Source organism: Megascapheus bottae, chromosome 28 (genome assembly GCF_031878675.1).
Source record: "Megascapheus bottae isolate mThoBot1 chromosome 28, mThoBot2.hap1, whole genome shotgun sequence".
In the NCBI taxonomy this organism is placed as follows: domain Eukaryota; kingdom Metazoa; phylum Chordata; class Mammalia; order Rodentia; family Geomyidae; genus Megascapheus; species Megascapheus bottae.
Window position 1 is genome coordinate 2441367 of NC_143536.1, and position 26295 is coordinate 2467661.

Sequence of the window (26295 nt, forward strand, 5' to 3'; positions counted from 1 at the left end):
TGGTGCGTCGAGAGCCCGGGATCCAGCCCCACCTGGGCTTTTCAGCATTTTCTGCTGATTACGGGCCAGCTAGGGTTGGCTTTTCCAGTCGTCTCAGTCAGTCGTCTCAAGGACCTCATGTCAGTCCCTGGAGGCGGCAGAGCACCGCGTCGCCTGGCCTCTGACGGCCGCAGCACCTACCTCCATGGCCTTGGACTTGGTCTCCTCCAGCGTCTGCACCAGCTCCACGTTGTCCAGCATGTTCCCTGTGGACGTGGCCAGCTCACGGAGCAGCGAGTCCTCCAGGTCCTTCAGCAGGTTCTTGTTCTCGCTTGTCTCCTGGATGAGGTGCTCCCGCTGCTCCTCCAGCTCCCGCCTCTCAAAGGCCACCAGCACGCTCAACAGCTGGTCCTCCAGGCCCTTCAGCGTAACTGTGGGCACCAGGAGCAGCCTTGCTGCCTGGGCCTGGCCAGCTGCCCCCACACCTACCCATTCCTGTGGGGCTGGGATACAGCCCTCCAGCCCAGCAGGCCCCATGCAGGGACTACATGAGACTCAGGTAGGGTCTGTTCTGGGACCAGAAGGAGAAGACACTGGCCCTGGAGCCAGTGCTCACACATGGGGACACACCCTAATTTGATGTGAATGGCTGACACCTGTAATCCAGCTATCACAGGCAGAGACTAAGAGGATGGTGGCTCAAAAAATGGCTGGCCTAGACAAAAAGTTAGCAAGACCCCATCTCAACCAACAAGCTGGGCAGCAGGGAGACATAGGAAGGAGGTTTGCCACCTAAGGCCTGACCCCAATCAAAACCAAAACCAAACAGACTCTAAAAACTAGCTAAATTGGGCTGGGAGTTCGGCTTAATGGTAGAATGCTTCCTTAACATACACTAAGACCCCAAGTTCGAGTCCTTGGTACCACATATGTAGAAAAAAAAGCCAGAAGTGGTGCTGTGGCTCAAGCGGTAGAGTGCTAGCCTTGGAAAAACCCAAGAACAGTGCTCAGGCCCCGAGTTCAAGTCCTAGGACTGGCAAAAAAAACCCTAGCTAAACCCAAAAGGGTCTGGAGGTATAACTCAAGTAGAAGAGCACCTGCCAAGCAAGTGCGAGGCCACAAGTTCAAAGTCCAGTAGACCCATAAACAGTACCATTAATAAGTAAGAAAAGATGAGAAATAGCATTTCACTCCCACAGAATCTGATCAGAGACAGGACTAAGTCCCAAATCACCATCTGTAGGGAGGACTCAGTATAGCGCCACTTTCTAGCTCTGTGTACGTGAGCATCTGAGCCCGAGTCCCAGGCTGTGCTCAGCCTCCAGGGCCCACAAAGGCCTCCAACCTTCTGGGAGCCGCTCACTTGCTGAGAGGCAGCCCGGGAGATGGGGTCCGGGGTCTCAGGTGAAAGCCCATCCGGTGCCCCCTGGATCCGTACCAGCCGCCCTCCTCACCCGTGTAATTGATCACCATCGCCTTGCCGAACACAGACGGGGAGTAGCGGGGGTTGGCCAGCTTGGTGTTGAGATAGAGGCGGAAGTTGGAGTCGTAGTCCACCTCCTTGTCCCCGAGGATGATGAATTGCCGCCCCTGCGCCACCTTCACGTTCTTCTCCAGGACGTTGTCAATCACCGGGTCGATGTACTCGTCCACGTCGTGGAACAGGAACGGGCTGCCGTACTTGATGGACATCTCCAGCTGCTTGAGGAAGTCAGGGTCGTTGAAGGAAGCCACCTGGGGACAGGGACAGACATTGAGCAGCGGGCACCAGGGAGCTGCAACAGAATCAAGTGACTTGCTCAAAGTGGCTCCTGCGCTCTAGAAGGGAACAAGATGGCGAGTGAATTCTATCCCCGTGAAGCTGTTGCTCTCGTCCTCCCTGCCTACCCATCCCTCCTCCTCCCTGCACCCGAAGACAGGGAGGAAAATGGAAAAAAACGTGATCTTCTCCCTCAAGCCACTCCATCCTGGGGGTCAGGTTCATACTGTGCTGGTGCCTGGAAGAGCCAAGGCTGGCAGAGGGGAGGAGGGGACAGGGAAGGAGAAGGGCAGGCAGTCACAGGCTGGCACTGGAGACCTGGTCGTGGAGCACGCCGGCTGGACCCCAGGAGCAGGGGTGCACCAGCCATACCCGCAGGTTGTTTTTCTCCTCTCTCCTCTTGATCCAGTTGAGTGCCTGTTGCTGCGGGTCGATGCAGAGCGGGAAGCGGCTGGCACGCGTGGTCAGGATGCCGTTCTGCACGGACAGCTCGTCAGGGGGCAGCCCCTGGGAGCCCCACCTAGGGACAGCCCGGGAAACAAGCGACCCATCAGCCTTCCAAAGCAATCTGCCCGTGGCCAGGCTGCCCGGCCCGCCTCAGGCTCTGGAAAGGAGGGCTGCGTGCCATGTCAGCATGGCTGTGCCCTCACCACATCCATGGAACATCCACACACACACCCCTCCAGCTGCCCACCTAATCATGTCTCCTGGGACCCGTGCCCACACCTGCTGATCTCCACGTCATCCGTGAGCAGATTCTCGAGGCGGAAGGGCTGGCTCAGTGGGATCTCCCGTTCCAAGATGTCCTTCTGCCAGACCTCGTGCACCATCTCCTTCCGGAACTCCCAGGTGAAGGCGCCCTCGTAGCTCAAGAAGGCTGCGCAGAGCAGGCAATCACCCAGCAGCTTCACCCGCCGGTGCATCAGCTCGTCCAGGTCCTTGAGCCACCTGCACAGGACATGGAGGCCTTGGTAGCAGAGACCTTCCCGCCACCAGAACAGCACTGCACCCCACAAGCATGCACAGACCTTGTGTCTGTGAGAATGAGAGAGGGCACTGCTGCGGCTCCTGACCATGGCCCGTGTCTTGAAAATAACTCAATCCCAATCACAAGCATATAAGTACATAAAGAGGGTCAAACAGAGAGCCAGAAGTTGGGCGTAATGGTAGATTGCTTGCCTAGCATGCACAAAGACCTGAATTCAAATCCGTGGTGCCACACACATAGAAAGAGCCAGAAGTGGTGCTGTAGCTCAAGTAGTAGAGCTCTGGCCTCGAGAAAGCACAAGCCCTGAGCTCAAGTCCCAGGCCTGGAAAAAGAAAGAGCGAGAGAGATGGTCAAGCAGAACTTGGTGATTGAAGACCAAAGAACACCATCAACTAAAAGAACATTCTAGAAGAACCAGCTCAACTCCTCGTGAACCAAAGGGTCTTTGGATTTGAAGACTTTTTAAGATACTTTTTCTTCCAGAAAGAAAGTGCCATCCCCAGCCCAACCTTGAGCCCATTTTGACAGACAGCTGAGGCCAGCCCCCAGCAGGAGCCGTGGCATTCGAGCATTCATCTGTCCTGAAGCTGTTGCTCAAGTCCTAATGGCAATGTACCCAGACACTTAATCTGAGATGACATATAAAGAAGCCCAGCACAGCTCAGACAGAATGCAGGAAGGGGTGACACTGTCCAAAAACTAATTTTTTTTTTTGCCAGTCCTGGGGCTTGAACCCAGGGCCTGAGCACTGTCCTTGGGATTTCCTCAAGGCTAAAGCACTACCACTTGAGCCACAGCACCACTTCCAGCTTTTTTGATGTATGTCTTTCTGAGTCAAACCTGGGTCTTCGTGCATACTAGGCAAGCACTCTACTGCTAGGCCAAACTCCCAGTCCCCCAAAACTAAGATACTCTTTACCTGACTTATGTAACTATAACCCTCTGTACATCACCTGCATAATAACAAAAAATGTTTAAGGTAGATTTTGTCTTTTTGCCTCTTCTAGTAAACACTTACAGTCTCCTAGGTTTGGATAATACTGGAAATTTAGTCCATGACATGTTCCAATGGCTTCTATTTGATTGCTCGGTTGGTCTTTTGAGACAGTTTCTTGCTAGTAGCTCAGGCTGGATTCAAACTCACTATCCTCCTGCCTCTGCTGAGCCGTGGGGTCATACCCAGCTTTGCAGTATACTCTATACCATATTAATGCCAGACTGGAAGTGAGCTATGGCTCACTGCTATCCCTAAGCATTAAAGACCAAAAAAGACCAGAAAAGCCCGGCAGAGGGCTCTACAGCCAGGCATGGCAGAGCACGTGCGTAGTGCTGGCCCTAAGGAGGGAGCAAGGGGAGGATTATGAGTTTGAGGCCAAATTCTAGGCCAGTCTGAGCTGAGACTCTGTTTAAAGAAAACTTAAAAAAATAGAAATAAGCTGGATGCCAGCAGCTCACATTTGTAATCCTAGCTGCTTAGGGAGCTGAGATCTAAGGATCATGGTTCAGAGCAATCCAGGTGGATAAATCCAAGAGACTCTTAACTCCAATTAACCAGAAAAAAAGAAAAGAAAAGAAAAAGAAAGAAAGAAAAGACAAACCGGAATGCAAGGCTCTGAGGTTAAGCCCCAGTCATCACACACACACACACACACACACACACACACACACACACCCACACACACCCCACACACACACACCAGGGACTAAATAAAGGCCACCAAGATGTCCCTACTGTTCAGACAGGATTGTTTTTGGGTCTTCGCAGTCCCACTGCCTGCTTTAACACTTAATGGTGGTCTAATAATGACAACACCAGTAAGAACTGAATGCAATTATAACTTTCTCAAGGTTTCCAGAATGAAGAGTTCCCAGGGCACTGGTGAGGGCAGGCCTCGAAAGCGCGTGGGGCGACCCTGGTACCCGGGCTGACCTGACGTTTTCCGATCCCAGCCCAGAGATGAGCTTGTCAGCAGCGATGAGACGTCTCTCCATCACCTCTGCCTCCTCCTGCAGCTTCTGCTTCTCCAGGATGGCTGCCTCGTACTTGGCGCCCAAAGCTTCCAGCTCTTTCTGGATAGCAGCCAGCTCATTCTGGATCTTCTCTAGTTCCCGTTTAGTTAGGTAGAAATTCCGCTCCAACCTGGCCACCTGGGTAAAGACAAGTTGGCACATAATGGACAAAAGGACCACAGCTGGCAGAGGTCCTGCCTCGTGCCCGAGCATGCATGCACACTGTGTTTTCTAGTGACCGTGAACTCTGGGACCACCATCCACACTACCAAAGCATGTAGAAGAAGAGGTCAGGAGTGTTGGGGGCCCACATCTGCCCAGGGAAAGAGTTAGGGAAACCTTCTCTCAATAACAAACTGGGTGTGGTGTTTTACACCTGCAGTCACACAAGAGGCAGAGATGGGAAAACTGTCAGTCAAGTGTGAAACTGTACCTGAGCTACACACTAAAAGGAGAGTGTGGTGCTTTCTAGAATTTAGACCCAGTCCTGCTGCATCCCATTAGAAAATGACAGCTCCACAGCACACGTGAGGATGGCGCCAGTCTGTGCCAGTCTGTGTCACACAGCCAAAGGAGCAGGATTGACCAGCCAGCGTGGGGCTCGCGCACTCCAGACCAGAGATGGACACATTTCCCTGACTCCAAAGCAGCCTCTGGGGTGGTAATGGGTGAGGGGCATGGCCTTGCATGGGTGTGGCCTAAATGGGGCCATAGGTGGGTGTGGCCTCGTGTCGCAGGGGGAGTGGCTTCTCTAGGCATGGAGCTCAGACCTTTTCTCTTTTTGGCTTGATTTCTCTGAAAACATCACAGTAGCCCATCACAGCCTCCACGAACTTCAGCATCCCCAGCCCGGCCTTGCTCACAGCCTCCATTTCTTCTATGGTGGTGTTGAGGTTCTTTAAGAGTCCTGCATGTCAAGGACACTGTCGGGACCAGCTTTGTCTCAGAGAAACAGAACTGGGGGTCAGTGCCTATGAACAAAGCCCCCAAAGGACAGGGTCAGGGATGAGCAGTGAGCCCCACACCTACGGGGGCTGGAGAAATGTGAGGGTCACATCTACTGCCACCTGGGACAGCCTGTGACCTGGATGCACCCCACAAGCCTGGGGACCCCATGTGGGCACCAGTGGGGCTCAGCACAGGCAGCCGGTCACCTCTCATCCTCCCCCCACACCCTCAGAAATGGGTGGGGTCAGGTGAAGGGAGACCTTGGGGCTTCCTAGCTGGAACTGCTAAGAAAGAGCTGGGCCTAGGTGCTGGGAATGGCTGCATCTGGGAGCGGCTCTCCTTCCGTACCACTGTGGTTCTGCCACGGTTCTGTGGGTGCCACCATGGTTCTGTACTCCACCATGGTTCTGTTTGCACCACCGCAGTTCTGCCACCCAAAGACTCACAGCTGGCCGTGGGCCATACCACCCTCCCCACCTATTCCCTGGGGGCCTGCAGAAGCTTTGGGGGCAAGAGAGACATGAGGGCCGGTGAGGCCAGCTGGGTGCTGGGGCCATCATGAACAGTGGGGACACAGAGAGGGTGGCCTGACTTAGGGCCAACAGCAGACCCTGTCCTGTGATGGGGGATTTATACGTTCTACTGGACAATGTCCAGGCATGGGCTGACCTGTCCCCAAGCCACAGAAGAGAGAAGCCACTTTCTCCCCAAGTCACCGAAGGGAAGTGACGCTGTCCTCCTGCTGCAGCAAGCCCGGGCGCGTCCTCGCACCTCTGGTCCACTCACCCTTGATGTTCTTCACCTGGCTCTGGGTGACTGAGTCGAAGTCCATCTCCATGAGAGACCTGAGGAAGTTCGGGTCGGACATCATGCCCTTGGCTGTCTTCCAGTTGAGCTCCTTGTAGCCCTTTATGATGAGTATGCACTCGCACACCGTCTGCACCTGCTTCGGGGGCTTCGCGAAAGACCTGCAAGGCAAGAGCATCAGCCAGAGGGCGCCCAGCGAGCTCACACCCAACCAGGCTCTGTTTCCTAGGGCCGGCGGGCCGGGACGAGCCACCTTTCCTAGCTGCAAATGAGGCAGCCAATGGTCCCCACCTGGGCACGGGGCGGATCCCCGCTGCACATGGGGACAGAGGTAGCACCAGGGGACTTATCACCCTGGCACCTGATCTCGGTCACATCTGACTTGTCCAGCTTCTGCAGCTCCAGCTTGGCAGCCTCCAGGATGGGCATGACCTCGGCCAGCGCCGTCTCCGCCTCCGTCTTCTCCACCGCGATGATCTTGTTCTGCTCCTCAATCTCCATGGCCTTCTCCTCCGCCAGCTTCTTCTTCTCCTCCGCTGTGGAGCGCAGCGCCCGTGAGCCCCAGCTCCTCCTCCCAAGCACATGTGGCCTCAGAGATGGCTCTGAGGGGCGCAGGCCAACGTGGCAGCCTTGGGCATTTCTGTGGGACAGTGTGTGGCCAGCAGGACAGCCACTCTGGCCAGTCATGGTCAGTCACTCCACCCTGGGCACCTCTACTCCTGTCTGGTCAGGGTTGCCAGGGGACTCCAGCCTGCCCTCCCTGATCTGATTCATTGGGACCCCTCTGTCTCTCTCTCTGTCTGTTCTTCTCTTCCTCTCTCCTTCCTTATCTCCTTTCCTGGGGTTCATTCAGGCCCACCTGGGAGGGTCCCGCCTCTGTCACTGCATGTCATTGTTGACTGCTTGCTTCCTGGCCACCCTCAAGTTTCACTCCGTTGCTGGTGTCCCCAGATCCTGCAACCCCAGTGCCTGGGCAGGGCTTGGCTCACAGGAGCTCTGCTGGGGTGAGTGAGCCCCTCCTATACTTCCTGCCCACTGGTGCCACCAAGAGTGAATGAACTTTCTTGGAAACAAGGATCCAGCTAGGGTGGGTTAGTGTGGCCCAGCCTGGTGACTGATACCACTCACAGGTACGGCGTGGGCTGGCGCCGTGGCAGTGTTGGAGTGAAATGACAGGTATGAGCCAGGACCAGAACCTTGGGGGGACCAACCTTGGGGGCCCCAGGGGCCCTGTCCCCACACTTGCCTATGGCTGTATTGGTGGAAATCTCCTCCAACAGGGCCTCGCAGGCGGCAGACTTTTCGGCCAGCACGATCTTCTGCTCAGCCAGCTTCTGGTTGAGCTCATCCAGCTGGATGGACGCCTCCTTCAGCTTATCCAGCCCGCCCTCCAACCGCTTGCACTGGGCTGGGGACAGATGCCACCATTCGCATGCAGGTGGCACTGTCCCTGATGAGACAGACCCAGCCTCACTGGCTCAACACTGTGCATCTCCCAGACCTCCAGCCCGGCCCAGCATCCACAAAGTGAACAGCTTTCTGAACCAGTCTCAGACAGAGGACTCACAGCCAGAGCACTTTCCAAAGAGCCCTGCTCAGAAGAGCACGCTGCCACCAAAGGGCAGTTCCAGGGCAGGACCACAAAGAGCTGCCGAGTTCCTGGTCAGCGCTAGGAATAGTAAGAACTTGCATCTACCCACAAAGAATTTCCCCAACTGAGCTCCCCTCTGCCTCACTCCGGAGCAGGCCTGCCCTGCTATGTGACACCCTCAGCTGGAGTTAGAGCCAGGGAGCAGGCAACTTCCAAGCACACTGGACCCTGAGATCTACCACCAACACCACAGAAACAGAAGATGGCCTGCTTCAAGAGGAGCCCTTGAGCCAGCTGGCCTCCCAGCTGCTCAGGAGTCTGAGCTGATGACTGGGACCCTGAGACAAATGGAAGAGGTGTCACCTCTAATTAACCACCAAAAAGCCAGAAGTGAAGGTCTGTCTCAAGTTGTAGAGGAGCAGCCTTGAGCAAAAGAGTTAAGCAAGAATGTGATGTCCCGAGTTCAAGGTTCAAGCCCTGGAAATCACATGTGCCCATATACGCACGCACACATGTGCATGCGCACACACATACAAGCACCCTCAACTCCTCTCTCCTGGGCCAGTGACTTGGGCTAACCCTCTCATCCCCACGTCTTACCTATGTTATACTGAGTTTTCTCATCCAGCAGCTTGGAGTAGGTGTTGATAAAATCTAGGTAATTCTTAGGGGTTACGTAGTTGCTGCGCCTCAGTTTCTGGAGGAACTGCTTGCTAAATTCACCCACAGATTGGTGAACCAGAACCACGTGCTCCACGAGGTCGTCAATGTTTTCCCCTGGGATCAGAGGGTTGTCACCTGAAGAAGAGGGGATGGAGACGCCATTTAAAGACGGGAGAAGAGCCGTTTCCCTTAAAAAAAAAAAAAAAGACATAGCCAGGTGAGGTGACTCAAGCCTGTAACCCTAGCTGCTCAGGAGGCTGAGATCTGAGGATTGTAGTTCAAAGCCAGCCCAGGCACTAAAGTCCTTCAGACTCTGATCTCCAATTAATCACCAGAAAACTAGAAGTGGGGCTATGGCTCAAGGGGTAGGGTGGTAGCCTTGAGCTGAAGAGCTCAGGGACAACGCCTAGGCCCAAGTTCAAGTCCCACAAACAAACAAACAAAAAAGACATGTGGAAAACCAGGGATGGTGGTACACACCTGTAGTCCTGGCTGTCTGGGAGAATCATGGTTCCCCGCTCAGCCAGGAAGCTAGCATAGAGCCTGAAAACTAAAGGCAAAAGCACGGACTATGTGGCTTAAGCAGTAAACGACTTGTCCAGTAAACTCAAGGCCCTGACTTCAAAGGCCCAGTACCATATGCACTCAAGAAGGTTATCTTAAAATGAACTTTATTTACAGAAAAGTTGGTGCACTCGCTTGCTAAGCAGGAGCTGTACCACAGAGTCAGTCCTCTAGCCTGATTATTGTTCTGATGGCAGGGTAGTGTTACTTTTTGCTCAGGCTAGCCTTGAACCATGATCCTCCTAATCTCTGCTTCTGTCTCCTGGACAGCTAGGATTGTAGTTGTGAGCCACTAGCATGCAGCTGATATTTTTAATTCAATACAGAAGGAAGTCAGGTGCTGGAGGCCTGTGCCTCTAATCCTAGCTACTCATCTACAGTGCCAGCCTTGAGCAGAAAAAGCCAAGCAAGGGGGCCGGGAGTTTGGCCTAGTGATTAAAGTGCTTGCCTAGCATGCACGAAGACCCGGGTTCGATTCCTTGGTGCCACATACATAGAAAAAAGCCGGAAGTGGTGCTAAGGCTCAAGTGGTAGAGCTCTAGCCTTGAGAAAGTCCAAGGACAGTGCTCAGGCCCTGAGCTCAAGCCCAGGACTGGCAAAAAAAAAAAAAAGAAAAAGCCAAGGAAGAGAGAGGCCTTGAGTTCAAGCCCCAGTACACACACACGGAGAGAGAGAGAGAGAGAGAGAGAGAGAGAGAGAGAGAGAGAGAGAGAGAGAGAGAGAGACAGACAGACAGACAGACAGACAGACAGACACAGGTATAATTTATAATCCTAGAACCCTGGAGGTGAAGAAAGAGGATGGTGATACGGAGCCACTTGTTATTTTCTACCCTAGTGGTCTTATGAGTCTCTTGAAATCCCTTTGGATTTAGAGCACAACAGATCAAGATTCAAAATCAGAAAGGCGACAGGAACGGTTTTGTCAGGACAAACGTGACTTACCTAAAAATGATTTGGCAACTGCATGCAGCGCCTGGGTAGGCCAGGGCATGAACCAGTCGATGCCAGTGTTGTTCACCAGACCTTGAGGAAAATAAAAGAGAGGGCACATTGTATGTGTGTGGAACCCCTCCCGACCCCTTCTGAAAACAGCCCTCCCGGTTTCCTAGTCCACGCACATCCACGCCCCTCTTGTTTGGCCCAGCTTAGCACTGTGGGAGGCTCAGCAGCGCCCCGCAGCCTCGCTGGCAGGAGCTCTGGCAGTTGTGCCTGGCACCCACATCCCGCCATCCCGTCGGGAGAAGCCCTAGTACCTGGGAAGTTTCTGCACCAGGTCCTCAGAGTGTCCCCGACGGGTGACATGCCCAGGACGATGTGCAGGTTGTTGGCGCTCTTCTTCACGAAGTACTGCCACACGGACTCCTTGGCGGGGCCCATGCCCATCTTCAGGGCCTCCTGGCCCACCTGGCTGAGGATGCCCTCCTTCTCCTCCTCAAGGAAGAGCGCAGGGACCATCCCTGCACACAGACGCACGCGCTGCCTCCTCCACACCGCTTCACGGCACCACTCGTCCACTCCCATACAGAAGAGCCAGCATGCGTGGGGCCCTCCCTCCCCCACCCCACAGCCTCAAGAGCAGAGCTAGATAACACCGCCAAGAGGCCAGGTGCAGGGCTGCAGGCCTAGAATCCCAGCTGCTCAGGAGGCTGAGAGCAGGAGGATGATAGTTCGAGATTAGCTGGGACAAAAAGTAAGCAAACCCTCTCTCAACTCTTCATCCAGGCACGGTGGCTTATGCCTGTCATCCCAGCTATGAGTGAGGCATAAATAGGTGGATCAAGGTTTGAGATCAGTGCTGGGCAAAAACATAACAAGGTGTAGAGAATCAGGTGTAGTGGAGATGAAGATGCTGACTCAGTAAGGTCCCGCTCAGCCACCTGCAGCAGCTCTGCCTCCGTTTCCCCAGTGCGGTACCTGAGGTGAGCATGTTGTTGATGAGCTCCAGGAAGCCCTCCTCAGCCACCTGCCCGTCGGTGAACAGGAAGATCATGGTTTTGTTCTCGATCCCCAGCTTCAGGTACAGGTTCTTGAGGTCTTCCCGGAAGGTGTTCTCGCAATAGCCACGGCTCAGCATGATCTCGAACACCTGAGGGCGGGGACACCGCCACGGTCACCACAGCCACCCACCTGCCGGCTGCCTGTTCTGGCTTTCACCTGCCCGGATGTGTGCAGGAAGCCCCTTGGCCTGGCGCAGGGACTCACCTCGCAGCCGGCGGTGTAGGCCGCCAGCCTGGCCAGCGACTGCTTCCCCGAGCCGCCGACGCCCACCAGCAGGGCGTGGCCTCGGTCCATTCGGATGATGCGGTGCACGCGGGTCAGATGCTCCAGTGCATCGTCAAACAGCACCAGGTTCATCTTGGTGTTGTTCTCGTTGTAATCTTCCAGGATCTCCTGCGAGACACACTTATACATCACTGCGTGCGTGCGTGCCTGCGTGCGTGCGTGCGTGCATGCTCGTGTACATACGTTCACATGCGCGCCAGTCCCACGGCTTGAACTCAGGGCCTGCGTGCTGTCCTCAAACTCTTCCTTCAGGCCAGCACACTACCACTTGAGCCACAGTGTCTCTCTCAGCCCTTTTGGTAGTTAATTGGAGATAGGAGTCTCACAGACCTTCCTGCCCATTTCTAACCAGGATCCTCGGATCTCAGCCTCCTGAGTAGCGAGGATAAGAGGCATGAGCCTCGGGGCCTGGTTGTTCCACTGGGTTTTAGGAAATGACTCCTTACTTCAGAGAGATTAAGAATGGAGAGGGTTTTTTTTCTTCTCCAAATATCTACTATTCATTGAAATAGTGAAACCCATTTGTAATCCTGGAACTAAATTGAGCTTTATCAAGATTTCCTTGTGGTGGCCTATTTTATTTATTTTGGCAGTACTGGGGTTTGAACTTGCAAACTTGCCAGGCAGGCACTCTACTATTATAGTTACTCCCGAGGCCGCCTTTGCTTTCGTCGTTTCAAGTAGACCCCCCTCCTACCCAGACCATTATCCACCTGTTTTATTTTAAAATGACAGGTGTGCTCCTTTACAGCTTTTTCTTGGTTGAGATGGCTGTGCAGGGGGTGGGGGGAGGGAAGGTGTGGTCTTGTGAACTTCTTCCTCAGGCTGGCCTCATACTGAAATCCTCCCAAACTCCATTCCACTCCTGAGTAGCTCAGATTGCAGGAGTGAGCCAGCATATATGGCCAGTCTGCTGGGTTCTGCCTGGCCAACAGTGAGCCAGAGCAGACCACAACGGTGTGAGCCACCAGGTCTGACTGGGGCCACACGCCCCACCCCTCCACAATGCCCTGGTGGAGACCTGGGCGTTGTACTTCCGGGGGCGGGGCCCAGACCTACCTGGAACAGAGCTTTGGCCGCCTCGTAGTCCTGGATGTCTTCATAAATGCGCACCTCCTCCTCATGCAGAGCCATGCGGAAGTCCCCGAACAGAATGGGGTCCCTCATCACCGACTCCAGGTCATCATTGAAGTGCTCGTCCACCAGCGTTCTTATGTGTTGTTGCACCTAGAGAAGCAGAAGAGCCATGCCAGGCTCAGCTTGAGGGCAGCCTAGAGGGGTACTGGCAGGGGAAGGCATCACTACCCAACAAGTCACCCATGAGTTTTGCCTCAAAGACTGCAGGGGTTCTCAGTAGGCCCTGCCCCATGACCTTCCCTGCTGGTCTTTGTACTGCCACAATTGGGTCCTGTGTGGAAAACCCAGGCTTGTGGTTGGTGGCAGCATTGTTTTTTAACCCCTGTTCTGCTCTGCCTGTTTTGGGCGGGGGATCTGGTGACACACACTGAACCCCAGCTCCATTCCTGTGCACTGACCAGCTCCTTGTCTGTTTCGTTGATCAGCCGGTCGTGGAAGACCCGCAGACACTCATTTCTCCACACCCTGACCATCTGCGCCACCAGGAGGAACCTGCGGGTGGACAGAGGGCCGGGTCAGCCTCGGCGCTGCGGCCTCCAGAGGCCAAAGCAGGACGGGCACATTTCTAGAATCGTCCTGCCTCTAGGCTCAGGCTCCTGAAATCTCACCTAGCACTCTCCACAAGCCAACCAGATTAAAAGCAAACACCATAAACATCTGCTCACCTTACCCTGCTCTAATTAGCATACATAATAGAGACTTAGTAACAGATGCCACTTGCTGGAATACACGAATTTAAAATCAGTATCAGTAAGACCCAACACCATATACCCCCAGTTCCAGAACCTTCCCTGGCCAAGACTGTCAGACACCAAGATGCCTGGAGCCCCAGCCCTGCACACTTTGAAGAGTGCCTGCCTAGCAAGCATGCAGCCCTGAGTTCAAATCCCAGTATTGCTTAAATAAATAAAGCCATCCAACTTTGCAGGACAGAACCAACCTACCGCTCTGGGTGAGTAAGGACAAGACCATTGAAAACCCGGGAGAGATCTCGAAGGTTGAAGATATAATGGAACTTGGATGGGGTGGGAGGCAGGTCCTGAACAATTATTTTGTAGAGAGCTAATGTGCAGGAGGTCAGCTTGCTGCTCACAGCCGCGATGCTCTCATGAAAGTTCTAAAAAAGGAAGCAAGACACCCCCACTAGATAAATGGAGTCAAAGCCATGTTCTGCCCTCCCCCACAGGGTACTGAGTCACAAGCAGGAACAACACTCGAGCAGCCTAGAACCTAGAAAATGATGCCTAGTGAAAGAAGGCAGACTCAGAGGCCATGAGTAGAATTCCCTCTATTGGAAATGCAAGGACGGCTAAGTCCATAGAGACAGAAGGAACGAAACGTTTCAATTCTAAACTTTCTATTATTTCGCCTCCTTTCCAGAAGGCTTTGAGCACACAGACTCCAAGTTAAGAGTAAGAAAGGGACTAGCAAGGCCAGGGCTAAGACGAGCAGGCTCTCTGGGAAGAGGACGTGAGCCATTCAAACAAGCACTTAGCCAGGTGCTGTGGCTCATGCCTGCAGTCCTCTCCCCTGGGAAGACTGAGATCTGAAGTTCACAATTTTATAACTTTTTATTTTCTTGCCAATCTTAGGGCTTGAACTCAGGGCCTGAGCACTGTCCTTGTGCTTTCTCAAGACTCACACTTTGCCACTTGAGCCACAGCACCACTTCTGGCTTTTCTGATTATGCGGTAGAGAGGAATCGAACCCAGGGTTTCATGAATGCTAGGCAAGCACTTTACTACTTGGCCACACTCGCAGCCCCACAATTCAAACCTGGACAATAATGTCTATGAGCCTCTTATCTCCAATAAATCAATCTAAAACCTAGAAGTAAAGCTATGGCTTAAGTGATAGAATGCCAGCCTTGAGTAGAAAAGCTAAGCAAGAACCAGTAGTCAAATTCTGATACGAGAGTATGTGCACGTGAGCACGTGTACACACACAGACAGAGAGAAAGAGAAGGGGCGCTGAGAGGGCGACATTGTCAGGGCCTAGAACCTCGCTGAGGACACGGGGCGTGGGCCTGGGAGGTGGCCCTCACCTCGGTGTGGCCAATCAGGATGGAGGAGTAGATTAAGTGCAGAGACTCCTCGGAAGGGAAGAGGACGTTGAAGACGTTGAACAGTGAGATGAACCTCGGGTCCACTTCGTTACGGCCACCCCCGGCCTTGCCCATGGCCGCGACAAAGCCCAGGTCTCGGATGCTCTTGCAGTTCAGCTCCTTCCCCCGGTCGTACAGGAAGCCTTTCTCCAGCAGCAGCTTCAGCAGTGCGATGGGCTGCTGTGTGCCGTACTCATCCACCTGCGCGGGCGGGCAGGCGGGCTGCGTCTCAGCGGAGTCCACACTCCCGCGCTCTCCCATACACACCGCCTCTGGGCTCAAAGCTTCTTAATGGGCAGTGACATTTTAAATTTGTCTCCCTCACTAGGCTGTAAGTTCCATGAGAGTACAGCCATCTGTGCACCCAGCACCCATTCTGTGGCAGAGGCTTAGTAATGGGGACAACCCGTGGATGGTGGGTGGAGGGTGGATGATAGATGATGGAGAGGCGGTGGATGGTGGGTGGAGGGTGGATGATAGATGATGGAGCGGCGGTGGAGGGTGGGTGGAGGGTGGATGATAGATGATGGAGCGGCGGTGGATGGTGGGTGGAGGGTGGATGATAGATGATGGAGTGGCGGTGGAGGGTGGGTGGAGGGTGGATGATAGATGATGGAGCGGCGGTGGATGGTGGGTGGAGGGTGGATGATAGATGATGGAGAAGAGGGTGGATGGTGGGTGGAGGGTGGATGATAGATGATGGAGAGGAGGGTGGATGGTGGGTGGAGGGTGGATGGTAGATGATGGAGAGGAGGGTGGATGGTGGGTGGAGGGTGGATGATAGATGATGGAGCGGCGGTGGATGGTGGGTGGAGGGTGGATGATAGATGATGGAGCGGCGGTGGATGGTGGGTGGAGGGTGGATGATACATGATGGAGTGGCGGTGGATGGTGGGTGGAGGGTGGATGGTGGGTGGAGGGTGGATGATAGATGATGGAGCGGCGGTGGATGGTGGGTGGAGGGTGGATGATAGATGATGGAGTGGCGGTGGAGGGTGGGTGGAGGGTGGATGATAGATGATGGAGCGGCGGTGGATGGTGGGTGGAGGGTGGATGATAGATGATGGAGAAGAGGGTGGATGGTGGGTGGAGGGTGGATGGTAGATGATGGAGAGGAGGGTGGATGGTGGGTGGAGGGTGGATGATAGATGATGGAGTGGCGGTGGATGGTGGGTGGAGGGTGGATGATAGATGATGGAGAGGAGGGTGGATGGTGGGTGGAGGGTGGATGGTAGATGATGGAGAGGAGGGTGGATGGTGGGTGGAGGGTGGATGGTAGATGATGGAGAGGAGGGTGGATGGTGGGTGGAGGGTGGATGATAGATGATGGAGCGGCGGTGGATGGTGGGTGGAGGGTGGATGATAGATGATGGAGCGGCGGTGGATGGTGGGTGGAGGGTGGATGGGTGATGGATGCATGGACGGATGAGTGGGTGGATGTGTGGATGGATGGTGGATGAGGATGACGCACGGCTGGGTGGCACCCCCGCTCTCCCTGTCCCCAGGCACCTTCGGCATGTTCATGTCGTCCATGAACACCAGGAGTCGCTTTCCCATGGGAGGGCCGTAAGTGTCTTTGGTTCTCTTTTCCACATTTGCCTCTAGGTTTCTCTGGATGTCTAGGGACGTGGTACGCGAGGAGAAGTTGACTATAAGCACAATCTGAAAGGGAAGGAGGAGGCAGGAAGACACCCCTAGTTGGTGTTAGAACACGTGTGCGTATGCCCGCTCTGGGGGAATCCGCCGGTGGCACCCAGGGAACCCACACTCCTGGGTTGGAAACCAAACACCCCAATTCATGTTCCTAGGATTTGGGGCTCTTTGGCTGGCAGCCAGACCCTCATGAATGATTTAACCCACTCCTCGTCCAGAAGCTACAAAGAAAGGGACTCTAAAATACACGCACAAAAATGCACTTTCTCTGGCAGCCTGCTATGGCACTGCCACAAAATGGTCCTGGGGTGGATGCTGGCCCCACGGCCACACCTATCATCCTGGCTGGTCTGGAGGCTACATAGTACCCACACACGCTGGGCGGGGCTGCCCTGTTACACAGCCATGGAGGGCGGATACAAAGACTTACATTAGTGTCTTCGTTCAGACCGTTGAGGAAGTTCTGGGTGGTGGCAGTTTTAGAAGTGCCAGATTCACCAACAAAAAGAATGGGCTGCTTAATTTTAACCATTTGCTCCAGCAGCCATGTGGTGCGGGTCGTGTCCACTGTGTGAACTGGAAGATAAAGATGGACATTACCAAGACATCAAGACCAGTGGGCATTTGGCAGCGTAGTCACAGAACCCCACAGACGCCAGAAAAAGCACCAAGCAGACATGGAACCACCACCTCAGGCGGACCTGGCGGAAACCACCACCACAGCCATTGTCTCCTAGCTGTCCCCAGGTCAAGGCCCCCCACTTGCAGAACGTGATCTGAGGCATGGTGTCTGCCTATAGCACGTGAGCACAGCCACAGCGCAGGCTTGCCAGCTCCAGCCTCTCCAGCAGGAGCTCCTGCAAGAGTTGGTTTCCCCCTCTAGAGTCATCACGTCCAGTCAGCCGCTTCTCCACAGCAGGCGTTAACTCCCTGGGGTCCTGAGAGAGGTGGGGTGAACAAGAAGCAACCCCACCACGGAGAGGGGCTGGCAAAGAGGGGCCAAGGGCTCCAAGATGAGGACCTCCCAGGAGCCAGAGGTGTCCCCCGACCCCCACCCCCTCCTCTCAGCCAGCCACAGGCGTGTTCCCGTGCACACACAACCAGACATTCACCCAGGATGTCGACAAACTTCCTCTGGTGCTGGTGAATATACTCAGGGACGAGTTTATTCCACGGGATCCAGCAGTTCTTTCTGGAGTCAAAGTGGAAGTCATACAAGGTGGGAAGATGGCCTGCGGGGAGAGGGGTTCACCAGTGAGACCGGTGTGGGTTCAGGACCAGCGCCAGCAATACCCACGTGAACTAACGCGCTCGATTCCACACAGACACTAAGTATCTGCACACATGCTTATTCTACCCCCTTCCTCGACAGGTGCTTATCCAGCACTTATCACCACATCCTCTTGGTACTCAGAATTAAGGCTACTCAGTCATTTGGGATCAACGTTAGCTGCTTGCTGGTGGGTACTTACCAAGTCTTTTCCCTGGGAATACAAGAGTGCAACACAAAGCCCAGCCTGCCCCTACAGCTGCAGAGGGTGGAATGTGGGCAAAGGCTGAGGATTCTCATGGGGAATGCTAAGTTCTGGGATGGAGAAGCAAGGCATGAGCTCCCTGCCCCAAAACAATGCCACAATGGATGTGGAAGAGGTAGAAAAACACCAGGGGTCACAGGCAGCCCCCTTGCCGTCCCGCACCCACTCCTAGGTGAATCCTCGTACAGATGGCACCCCAGGGTCCCAGTGCCAGAGCTGCGTGGACACATTCCACAGGCAGAGCCACATGCCCCACAATGGCATCCTGAATGTTCACAAACCCAAATGGGATGATCCCCATTTCAGACACAGGGGGTCAGGAGCCTCAGGATGGAGGATGGACAGATGGATGGATAGATGATGAGTGCATGCAGCTACAGACAGATGGGGAGCTCAAAGGAGGAAGCAGAATGTGGGGGGAGCAGCAGCCTTCGCCAAGCCAGGGAATCAGGCATGGGCTGCGGCAGGCACGCGGACACCCGGGGGCCAGGCATGCACAACACTTGATCCAACTCGAGGTGCCCCGACCACCGTTTCTGACAGAAGTACATAAGCTGGAGGACCGTGCTGGCAGAAATATGGAAAAGAAAGTTGGAATCCTCTGCCTGTAATCTTGGCTACTCAGGAAGCTGAAATCTGAGGATCATAGTTCAAAGCCAGCCTGAGACTCCAATGAACCACCAGAAAGCTAGAAGTGGAGCTGTGACTCAAGTGGTAGAGCACCAACCATGAGCAAAAAAGCGCGCGCACGCGCGCACGCACACACACACACACACACACACACACACACACACACACACACACACACTGGAAAGCTCAGGGGGCTGCAGAGCAGGTATCACTCAGTACTGACACTCAGTCCTTACCTGGCAGCTCCCCAGGCCTGGCCCAAACCCCTTCACTTTCAGCGGTGGGCAGGGATGCGAGGCGTTTGATGCATTCATCAAATTTCAGCCGCCCGTCCTCCAGCAGTGAGGCGCCCAGTGAGCAGTACAATGCCTCCAGAAAGAAGCACTCGGTCAGGTCAGGGTCCTCAATCTCCCCCTCGAGTAACGAGTCCAGCATCTTGGTTAACTGGGTGACCTAGGTGCAGGATAATACCAAGTAGATAAGGGTGAGCCATCGCTGGGCCTCTGAGGGCCAGCTCTGACCCAGCCCTGGACGCCCGGCACACAGGGTCCACCATATTGGTCCAGGCAGATGGAGCCCAGAGCTTTGACTTCCAAGGGTCCCCCAGGGAAAACCCCCCCTTTACTGCCATCTGCACTGACGGTTGACCTCGGTGACACATCTGTGCGGCCTGTCTTTGGCAGTACTGCTGTCCTACCATGTTCAGGTCTGTCTGCGGGACGATTGTCTTCATCTTCTCGCCCTGCCTCCCGTCTATGATGCCCTCCAGAATGGCGTCCATGAGGTAGGGCACATACTTCTCAAACAGGTTGTTCAAATCTTTTTGCTCTGCCTAAAATAGAGAAGCCCAGGCATTTCCCAGCGCTGTTGGTTCTTCATTATTAGTTTCGCTTCTTGGGTTCCCATTTCCCAAGGGCTTAGATGACGTGTGTGTGTGTGTGTGTGTGAGTGTGAGTGTGAGTGTGTGTGTGTGTGTGTGTGCTGTAGGGAAGAGTGGGGCTTGAACTCTGTGCTTCATGTGCTTAGCTTTTGTATACAAGACTGGTGCTCTACTACCTAAGCCACAGCTCCACTTCTGGCTTTTTTTCTGTCATTCATGGGACTTAAAATCTAGGCCTGGTCTGTCCCTGAGCACTTCAGCTCAAGGCTACTGCCCCATCCCTTGAGCCACAGCGCCACTCCAGTTTTCTGGTAATTAATTGGAGATAAGAATCTCACAGACTTTTTTAGTACCCGGGCTGGCTTTGAACCTCAATCCTCAGATCTCAGCCTCCTGAGTAGCTAGGATTACAGGCGTGAGCCACCATGCCCAGCTTCCACTTCTGGCTTTTGACACATTCTGAATAGTCCAGTGCTCAGCTGAAGCCATGGAGTTGTGCATGCAACTGAGCCAAAGCCCCTGAATCAGGCAGGGCCTGCAGAGCGCTATCCACAGCACCTCGGCCTCGCCTCCTCATCCCTCATCCACAGCCAGGTCCTCTCCTGCGTGGCACTGCCGCTGGCTGTGGTATGAGCCCCTGTCGTGACCATCAGGGCCATTCTCGAACCCACCAGTGGGAACTATCTGAATCCAGTAAGTGTGGCTACCATCTTGTCCTCTGTCCTAGGCTCAAGGACATTAGCAAGGCCACAGGGTTCGTGGTGGACTCTCCTCTGGTGTAGCTGCCAACCCTACTAACTTCCATTTAGCTGATGAATAAGCGCACCTTGCTCTGTATTTGTTGGACCCACTTCTTCCAGTAAGGTTGATATTTCAGGTTTTTAGGATCCACATAGACCATTCCACACCGAGACACGGTCGCCGGGGAGGCATACTGCAGATCTCCAACCTGGAGGAAGACATGGAAAACCATTCACGCCCACAGCTGTCTCCAGGCCACGGCTGAAGGCTGTTTCTCATGCGAGGTTTTCACTGCTGCACAAAACCAGCTTTCATTAGTCTTTTAACTGAACATCTGTATAATAAGATTATACATCTCTGATATAAAACTTCTTCTGTTTTTCCATTGTTATATAATGAATATATAATCAACATAATCACCATTTTTGCCATTATTATCTCTACCCCAATTGAGATCAGGTAGCATAAAATTTAAGTGTGCAGTGAAACTAGAAATATTGACAAACATCTCTTTCTCTAGGGAAAAGGTGCAGTTCAGGAAGCCTATTAGAGGAAAATATGCACAAATATCAATGTGACAAATTCTGTAGGCCAAAATTGGAGTGGAAAGTTGAGTCCTGGGCTACAGCTGTGATGCCAGTAGTTTGTATTATAAGCAGGAGATGGAGGGTCTAGGAGAGCAGTTCCAGGAAAAAGGGGCTCTGCAGAAGATTTAACATATGAAATTTAAAATAAATAGGATAAGAAAAGGTAAATGATGTGAAAGGGAGGAAAATGAAACCATCTGCAAACTCTAGACAAAACTGTGAAATCTAGGTATAATATTTTCTTGGTTCCATATTCACAAGATATGAATACAGTCCATTCTTAATCAGCATAGCAATATAATATTTTGAATACTTATTTATCAATAAGTAAGAGATAGTGGATAATAAATAAACCCTCACTTTCATAATACTCAACCAATAAAGAATACATAAGCCTATTTTTTTTTTTAGTCATGGGGCTTGAACTCTAGGCCTGGGCATTGTACCTGAGTTCTTCAGCTCAAGGCTACCACCCTACCCCTTGAGCCACAGCCCCACTGCCAGTTTCCTTGTGGTTAATTGGAGATAAGAGTTTCACAGACTTTAGTGCCTGGGCTGGCTTTGAACCATGACCTTCAGATCTCAGCCTCCTGAGAAGTTAGGATTACAGGCATGAGTCACTGCACCCAGCAAGTCTAAATTTCTTTTTTTTTTAAGAAAAAGTATACTAAACACATTACATATTAGGATAATTATCAGAAGGGACAACTCAGGTTACCAAAAAATAATAAAAGGGCTAGGATCAGCCAGGCTGGGGTAGGGTGGTAGCCTTGATCTGAAGAGCTCAGGAACAGCATCCAGGCCCAGAGTTCAAGCCCAAGGACCGACAAACAAACAAATAAAAAAGGCAGGAGTGTGGCCTAGTGGTGGAGTGCTTGCCTAGGATGTATGAAGTCCTGGGTTCGATTCCTCAGTACCACATACACAGAAAAAGCTGGAAGTGGTACTGTGGCTCAAGTGGTAGAGCACTAGCCTTGAGAAAGCCCAAGGACAGTGCCCAGGCCCTGAGCTCAAGGCTCAGGATTGGCAAAAAATAAAATCAACGTAGGCAGGGGAAAAAAGGATAAAATAGTAAGAGTTGTACATGTGACCAAGCCTTCTGCATTTTTAATAATCACCTACTCTTGATACTATTAAAAAATATTTTTACTAGTCCACTGAACCACTATTTCCTAAATTAAATTAAAAGACCTGTCATCTCTACTCACCTCGAAGAGCAGCGCACAGTGTGCCTGTAGCCGGATGCGCTCCCCGTTGGCCAGGGTCAGCAGCTTGTTGTCGTCCATCACAGAGTTCATGTTCTCCACCCACAGAGCGTCCACGTCACCATCAAACAAGATGTACCTGCAGACACCAGGATGCTGGGGAGCTTCCAGCTACAGACCAGGCCAGGGCCTGCTATTCCTGTCCAACAGCACCCCTGCGTTTTCTAGCCGTCGTCTAGACACAACACTGTCCTGCATGCCGAGGTTTAGCCACAACATACTAAACACTGAGTTCATTGGCCAGAAATGTTGCTGAGGCTCAAGTGGTACAGTTCTAGCCTTGACAAAGCCCAAGGACAGTGCTCAGGCCCTGAGCTCAAGCCCAGGACCGGGGGGTGGGGGGAAGAAGCAGAAATGCCTCCAGGTAGATGGTAATTACCCCTCCCCTGTGGCCTTCAGGTCTGAGTTGTGCAGTCAAATCTAATCATGAAACAACTCCTAAGGAAGGTCTATCAAGGAACAGAGTGGAGGCTCAGGGCTTCGTCTCTACCGGCAGAGAGTGGAGGATGGGGCATCACGGGAATTCTCCCATGATGTTTTGCACCCTCCTCCCTCGGGCTTGCCAGGCCTCATCCTGGGAGCCAGGCTGCCTGGCCTGGTGGTGGAGGCTCACACATCCCAGGTCCTATCCCTGGGGCCGGCCTGGGCCAGCCAGGTGGGTTCCAGTACCTGTCACGTGCAGTTACTCCCATTGGGCTCATAGAGCAAAGACTCCAAGATGGCGCATGCTTTGCACAGCCTGCACCACGTGTGTCCCCACATTCACACCCCACCCCAGCTCCGCCACCAGCAAAGGCGCTCACTTCCGCTCCTTCTTATCAGTCGGCCTGTTGATCTCTCGGAAGATGTTTGACAGCACCCCATCTGTCCAGTCTCGGGTGGTGGGGTCCAGGATGCCGTACAGCTCAATGACACTCACAGCCTTGGGGTTCAGGATGTACAGCTTCGTCATCAGCCCAAGCCTAAACCACAGGGACATCGTCAGCCACAGCTTAGGCAAATGCACCGGGAGCAGCAGGGGCCCGGGTGAGGAGCTGCCAGAACTGAGCCAGCCTGTGGCTTCCAATGCAACCACGCTCAGACGGGCCCCCACTCATCGCTGGGGCTTTACACTAAATGTAAAGGCACTGTGGACATGAACACAACGTGGAAGCGCTGCTGCTGCTGCTGCTGCTGCTGCTGCTGCTGCTTCTGCTTCTTCTTCTTCTTCTTCTTCTTCTTCTTCTTCTTCTTCTTCTTCTTCTTCTTCCTCTTCCTCTTCCTCTTCCTCTTCCTCCTCCTCCTCCTCCTCCTCCTCATTCTCCTCCTCCTCCTCGTCCTCCTCCTCTTCTTCTTCTTCTTCTTCTTCTTCTTCTTCTTCTTCTTCTTCTTCTTCTTTTTCTTCTTCTTCTTCTTCTTTTCTTCTTCTTCTTCCTCTTCTTTGACAGTCCTGGGCTGAAACTCAGGGTATGGGCACTGTCCTTGGGCTTTCTCAAAGCTAGCATTTTACCAATTGAGCCATAGCATCACTTCTGGGTTTTTCTGTATATGAGGTACAGAGGAATCGAACCCAGGGCTTTGTGCATGCTAGACAAGCACTTTACCACTAGGTCATGCTCCCAGCCCAGAAACACAGCTTTGCCTTGCGGTGTCAGAAGGCTGACTTGCACACACAGTGGGTCTGTACGTGTTAACACTGCCTCACGAGTGGAAGAGTGCTTACATGGGCATCTGCTCTGTGTGCAGACTATAAATCCAGTGGTTTAGGTATTTCTTTCCGAAAGACTGAGCTTCCAGGGGCTGGAGTTTGGCCTAGTGGCTAAGGTGCTTGTCTAGCAAGCACGAAGACCTGGGACTGGCAAAAAAAAAAAAAAAAAAAAAAAGACTGCGTTTTCATCACGTTGTGTGATTCACCCAGGGACACTAAGCCTCACACAACTTGGGGCTCACAGTAACAAAGAAACAAGACTATATACAACACAGGCAACACCCTCACCCACCCACCGCACTGCCTCGCCACACACTCACTTAGTCTGGGCCTGGCACAGGGCGTTAATGACCACGGACTTGCCACCTCCCGTAGGACCCACCACCATTGTCGTGTGGCGGGTGAGCATCGTCTCAAACATCTGGACCACTTTATCTACCTGGAGGACAGAAAACAGCTGCATTTAATGATGATCCTATAGAATACCAAGACTTGGTCTAATGTTGTTACTAGTTCAGGTGGTAAAGTTGTTTTGCAAGGACTCTGGATCCTCCTGCCTCTGCCTCCCGGTGCTGGGACCACAGGCATACACTGCCGTCTCTGGCTATCACGTTTGTGTTACGCGCATCTTAGCACAATCCTTCCAAATGAGAGCAGATGATGGTGCTACAACTTCTATTACCAGCTACAAAAACTAGACGCAAAGCAGCTGGAAGGCTGCAGGGAGCCCCGGCCTTCCACACACGACCTGGACTGGCAGGAGTATGTAGCCGTTGTCCTCCAGCACCTGCTCCACGGCGTCGTTGAAATCGGGGTAGCGCACGCGAGGACAGTCCAGGCCCGGAAACAGGTCAGAGATCAAGCCAAGGAACAGAGGCACATCCTCGAACACGAACTTGGGCAGGTTCATGTCCCGCAGAGCTCGCATGAGAACCACATCCTGGAGGGGCGAGCATGGCACAAAGACGTTTACCTGTGTGCTACGTCTTTATGTGACAGGATGAGGAGGAAACCCGGAGGTGGCGTGTCTCCCTAGCAACCGAGGATGGGTGGGGGCCAGGCTAGGCCAAGGAGCGACAAGCGGAAACAGTCGGGACCTCAGGTTCCAGGCTGAGCACTGTGTCCTAAGCGTGGTGCACGGCCTTCGCTCACCCCTCACAGGCCTACCTCCTGCAGGTCAGCAGAGCCCCTCTTCAGCTCGCCGGCCATCACCAGCACAGACTTGAGAGCACGGAGCCCGAAGTCGTAGTGGTGCTGCTTCGATAGCTGCTCCCGGGCCAGCTTGTACAGCACCGTCATCTTCTTGGCCAGCGTCTTGGTGCAGCGCGGGACGAGAGCCGCGTGTTAGGAGGTAGAAGGGGGGCGCCAAGGGGTTCTCAAATCCTGTCTCTAAGCCCCTGCATGAGGGAGCTGGAGGGGGCTGAATGAGGGGAGCCCAGCTCCCACCCGGGACCCCAGCCGGGGCCCCACCTTGGCCCACAGGAAGCCCTCGGAGAAGAGCATGATCTCGCAGATCTGCTGCAGGTCAGGCACGATGACCACCACGGGCCGGAAGAGGGCCTTCACGGACTCGGGCAGCTCCGTGCGGCCCGCGTAGCCGGGGTTCATGGTGATGAAGATGCCCATGCGCGAGTCCAGGGAGATCTCCTGCCCTTCGAACTGGGGCCACGCGAGAAAGTCACGGGGGGTCACGTGACAAGTGACAGCTGGGGAGGGGCGAAGGGCTTGCCACATGGCATGATGTGCATGGCACAGAGCTGCCCGAGGACACACTGCCCGCCCCGCTACCCCGCGTCTGGGCGTGTCACCTGGAAGTTGATGAGCTGGTGGATGAGTGCGTTCCGGATGGTCTGGATCTGGGAGGAGATGACAGACAGCACCGAGGCGTCGATCCGGTTGAACTCGTCGAAGCAGCCCCACGCCCCGCACTGGGCCAGGCCGGAGAAGATCTTCCCCACAGCCTAGAGCAAGGAAAGACAGCGCCCGCTCTCTCCCCACATCAACTTACCAACGCCACGGCCGGAGGGCAGCCTGCCCACACTCACTCGCCGAGCTCTCTAGCAAGCTTCCCAAGACATTTTTTGGGCAATGCCCACTCTGAAACTTACAAATCAAGATCTGTAAGTTGGGTACCAGTGGCTCATGTCTGTAATTCCTGCTACTCAGAAGCCTGAGATCTGAGGATATAGGTTGGAAGCCAGCCTGGGCAAGAAAGTCCATGAAACTCCAATCTCCGATTAACCAGCAAAAAGGCAGAAGTGGAGCGGTGGCTCAAATGGTTGAGAGTTAGTCACAAGCAAAACAAAAACCCAAGTGAGCACCCAAGTACAAGCCCTACCATGCACACACAGGCAAAGTGTGTACTCTGTGTGTGTAAACCTCCTGATTTCTGGCTTCTCTTGAAATGCTGGAGGTCTAGCACTGTGGGTCTGCGTTTATGAGCCATGGTAATGAACTTAGACCCAGCAGTGGCAACCTCCAG

The 26295-nt window shown here is 53.6% G+C and overlaps 1 protein-coding gene across 3 annotated transcripts in view; it reads right to left on the minus strand.

Moving 5' to 3' along the window:
• Dnah10 (dynein axonemal heavy chain 10) overlaps positions 1–26295 on the minus strand; it is a 75239-nt gene that overhangs the window by 12711 nt on the left and 36233 nt on the right. For all 3 annotated transcript variants that reach the window (XR_016532906.1, XM_090319877.1, XM_090319878.1), the window contains exons 34-64: positions 25622–25774; positions 25284–25472; positions 24981–25127; positions 24562–24753; positions 24134–24252; positions 22930–23088; positions 22070–22205; positions 20360–20482; positions 19351–19485; positions 18890–19106; positions 17601–17720; positions 16919–17064; positions 16345–16497; positions 14776–15036; positions 13676–13848; positions 13130–13223; positions 12654–12821; positions 11514–11702; positions 11226–11397; positions 10565–10768; positions 10254–10334; positions 8683–8880; positions 7738–7899; positions 6853–7027; positions 6471–6652; positions 5507–5643; positions 4657–4874; positions 2465–2686; positions 2111–2258; positions 1434–1713; positions 181–410 (exon numbers count right to left, since the gene is read on the minus strand). Coding sequence is in view for 2 of the 3 variants with exons in the window: in XM_090319877.1 (XP_090176003.1) it covers positions 181–410; positions 1434–1713; positions 2111–2258; positions 2465–2686; positions 4657–4874; positions 5507–5643; positions 6471–6652; positions 6853–7027; positions 7738–7899; positions 8683–8880; positions 10254–10334; positions 10565–10768; positions 11226–11397; positions 11514–11702; positions 12654–12821; positions 13130–13223; positions 13676–13848; positions 14776–15036; positions 16345–16497; positions 16919–17064; positions 17601–17720; positions 18890–19106; positions 19351–19485; positions 20360–20482; positions 22070–22205; positions 22930–23088; positions 24134–24252; positions 24562–24753; positions 24981–25127; positions 25284–25472; positions 25622–25774 (5283 nt within the window). In the remaining variant the exon portion in view is untranslated. The remainder of the gene's footprint in view (positions 1–180; positions 411–1433; positions 1714–2110; positions 2259–2464; positions 2687–4656; positions 4875–5506; positions 5644–6470; positions 6653–6852; positions 7028–7737; positions 7900–8682; positions 8881–10253; positions 10335–10564; positions 10769–11225; positions 11398–11513; positions 11703–12653; positions 12822–13129; positions 13224–13675; positions 13849–14775; positions 15037–16344; positions 16498–16918; positions 17065–17600; positions 17721–18889; positions 19107–19350; positions 19486–20359; positions 20483–22069; positions 22206–22929; positions 23089–24133; positions 24253–24561; positions 24754–24980; positions 25128–25283; positions 25473–25621; positions 25775–26295) is intronic.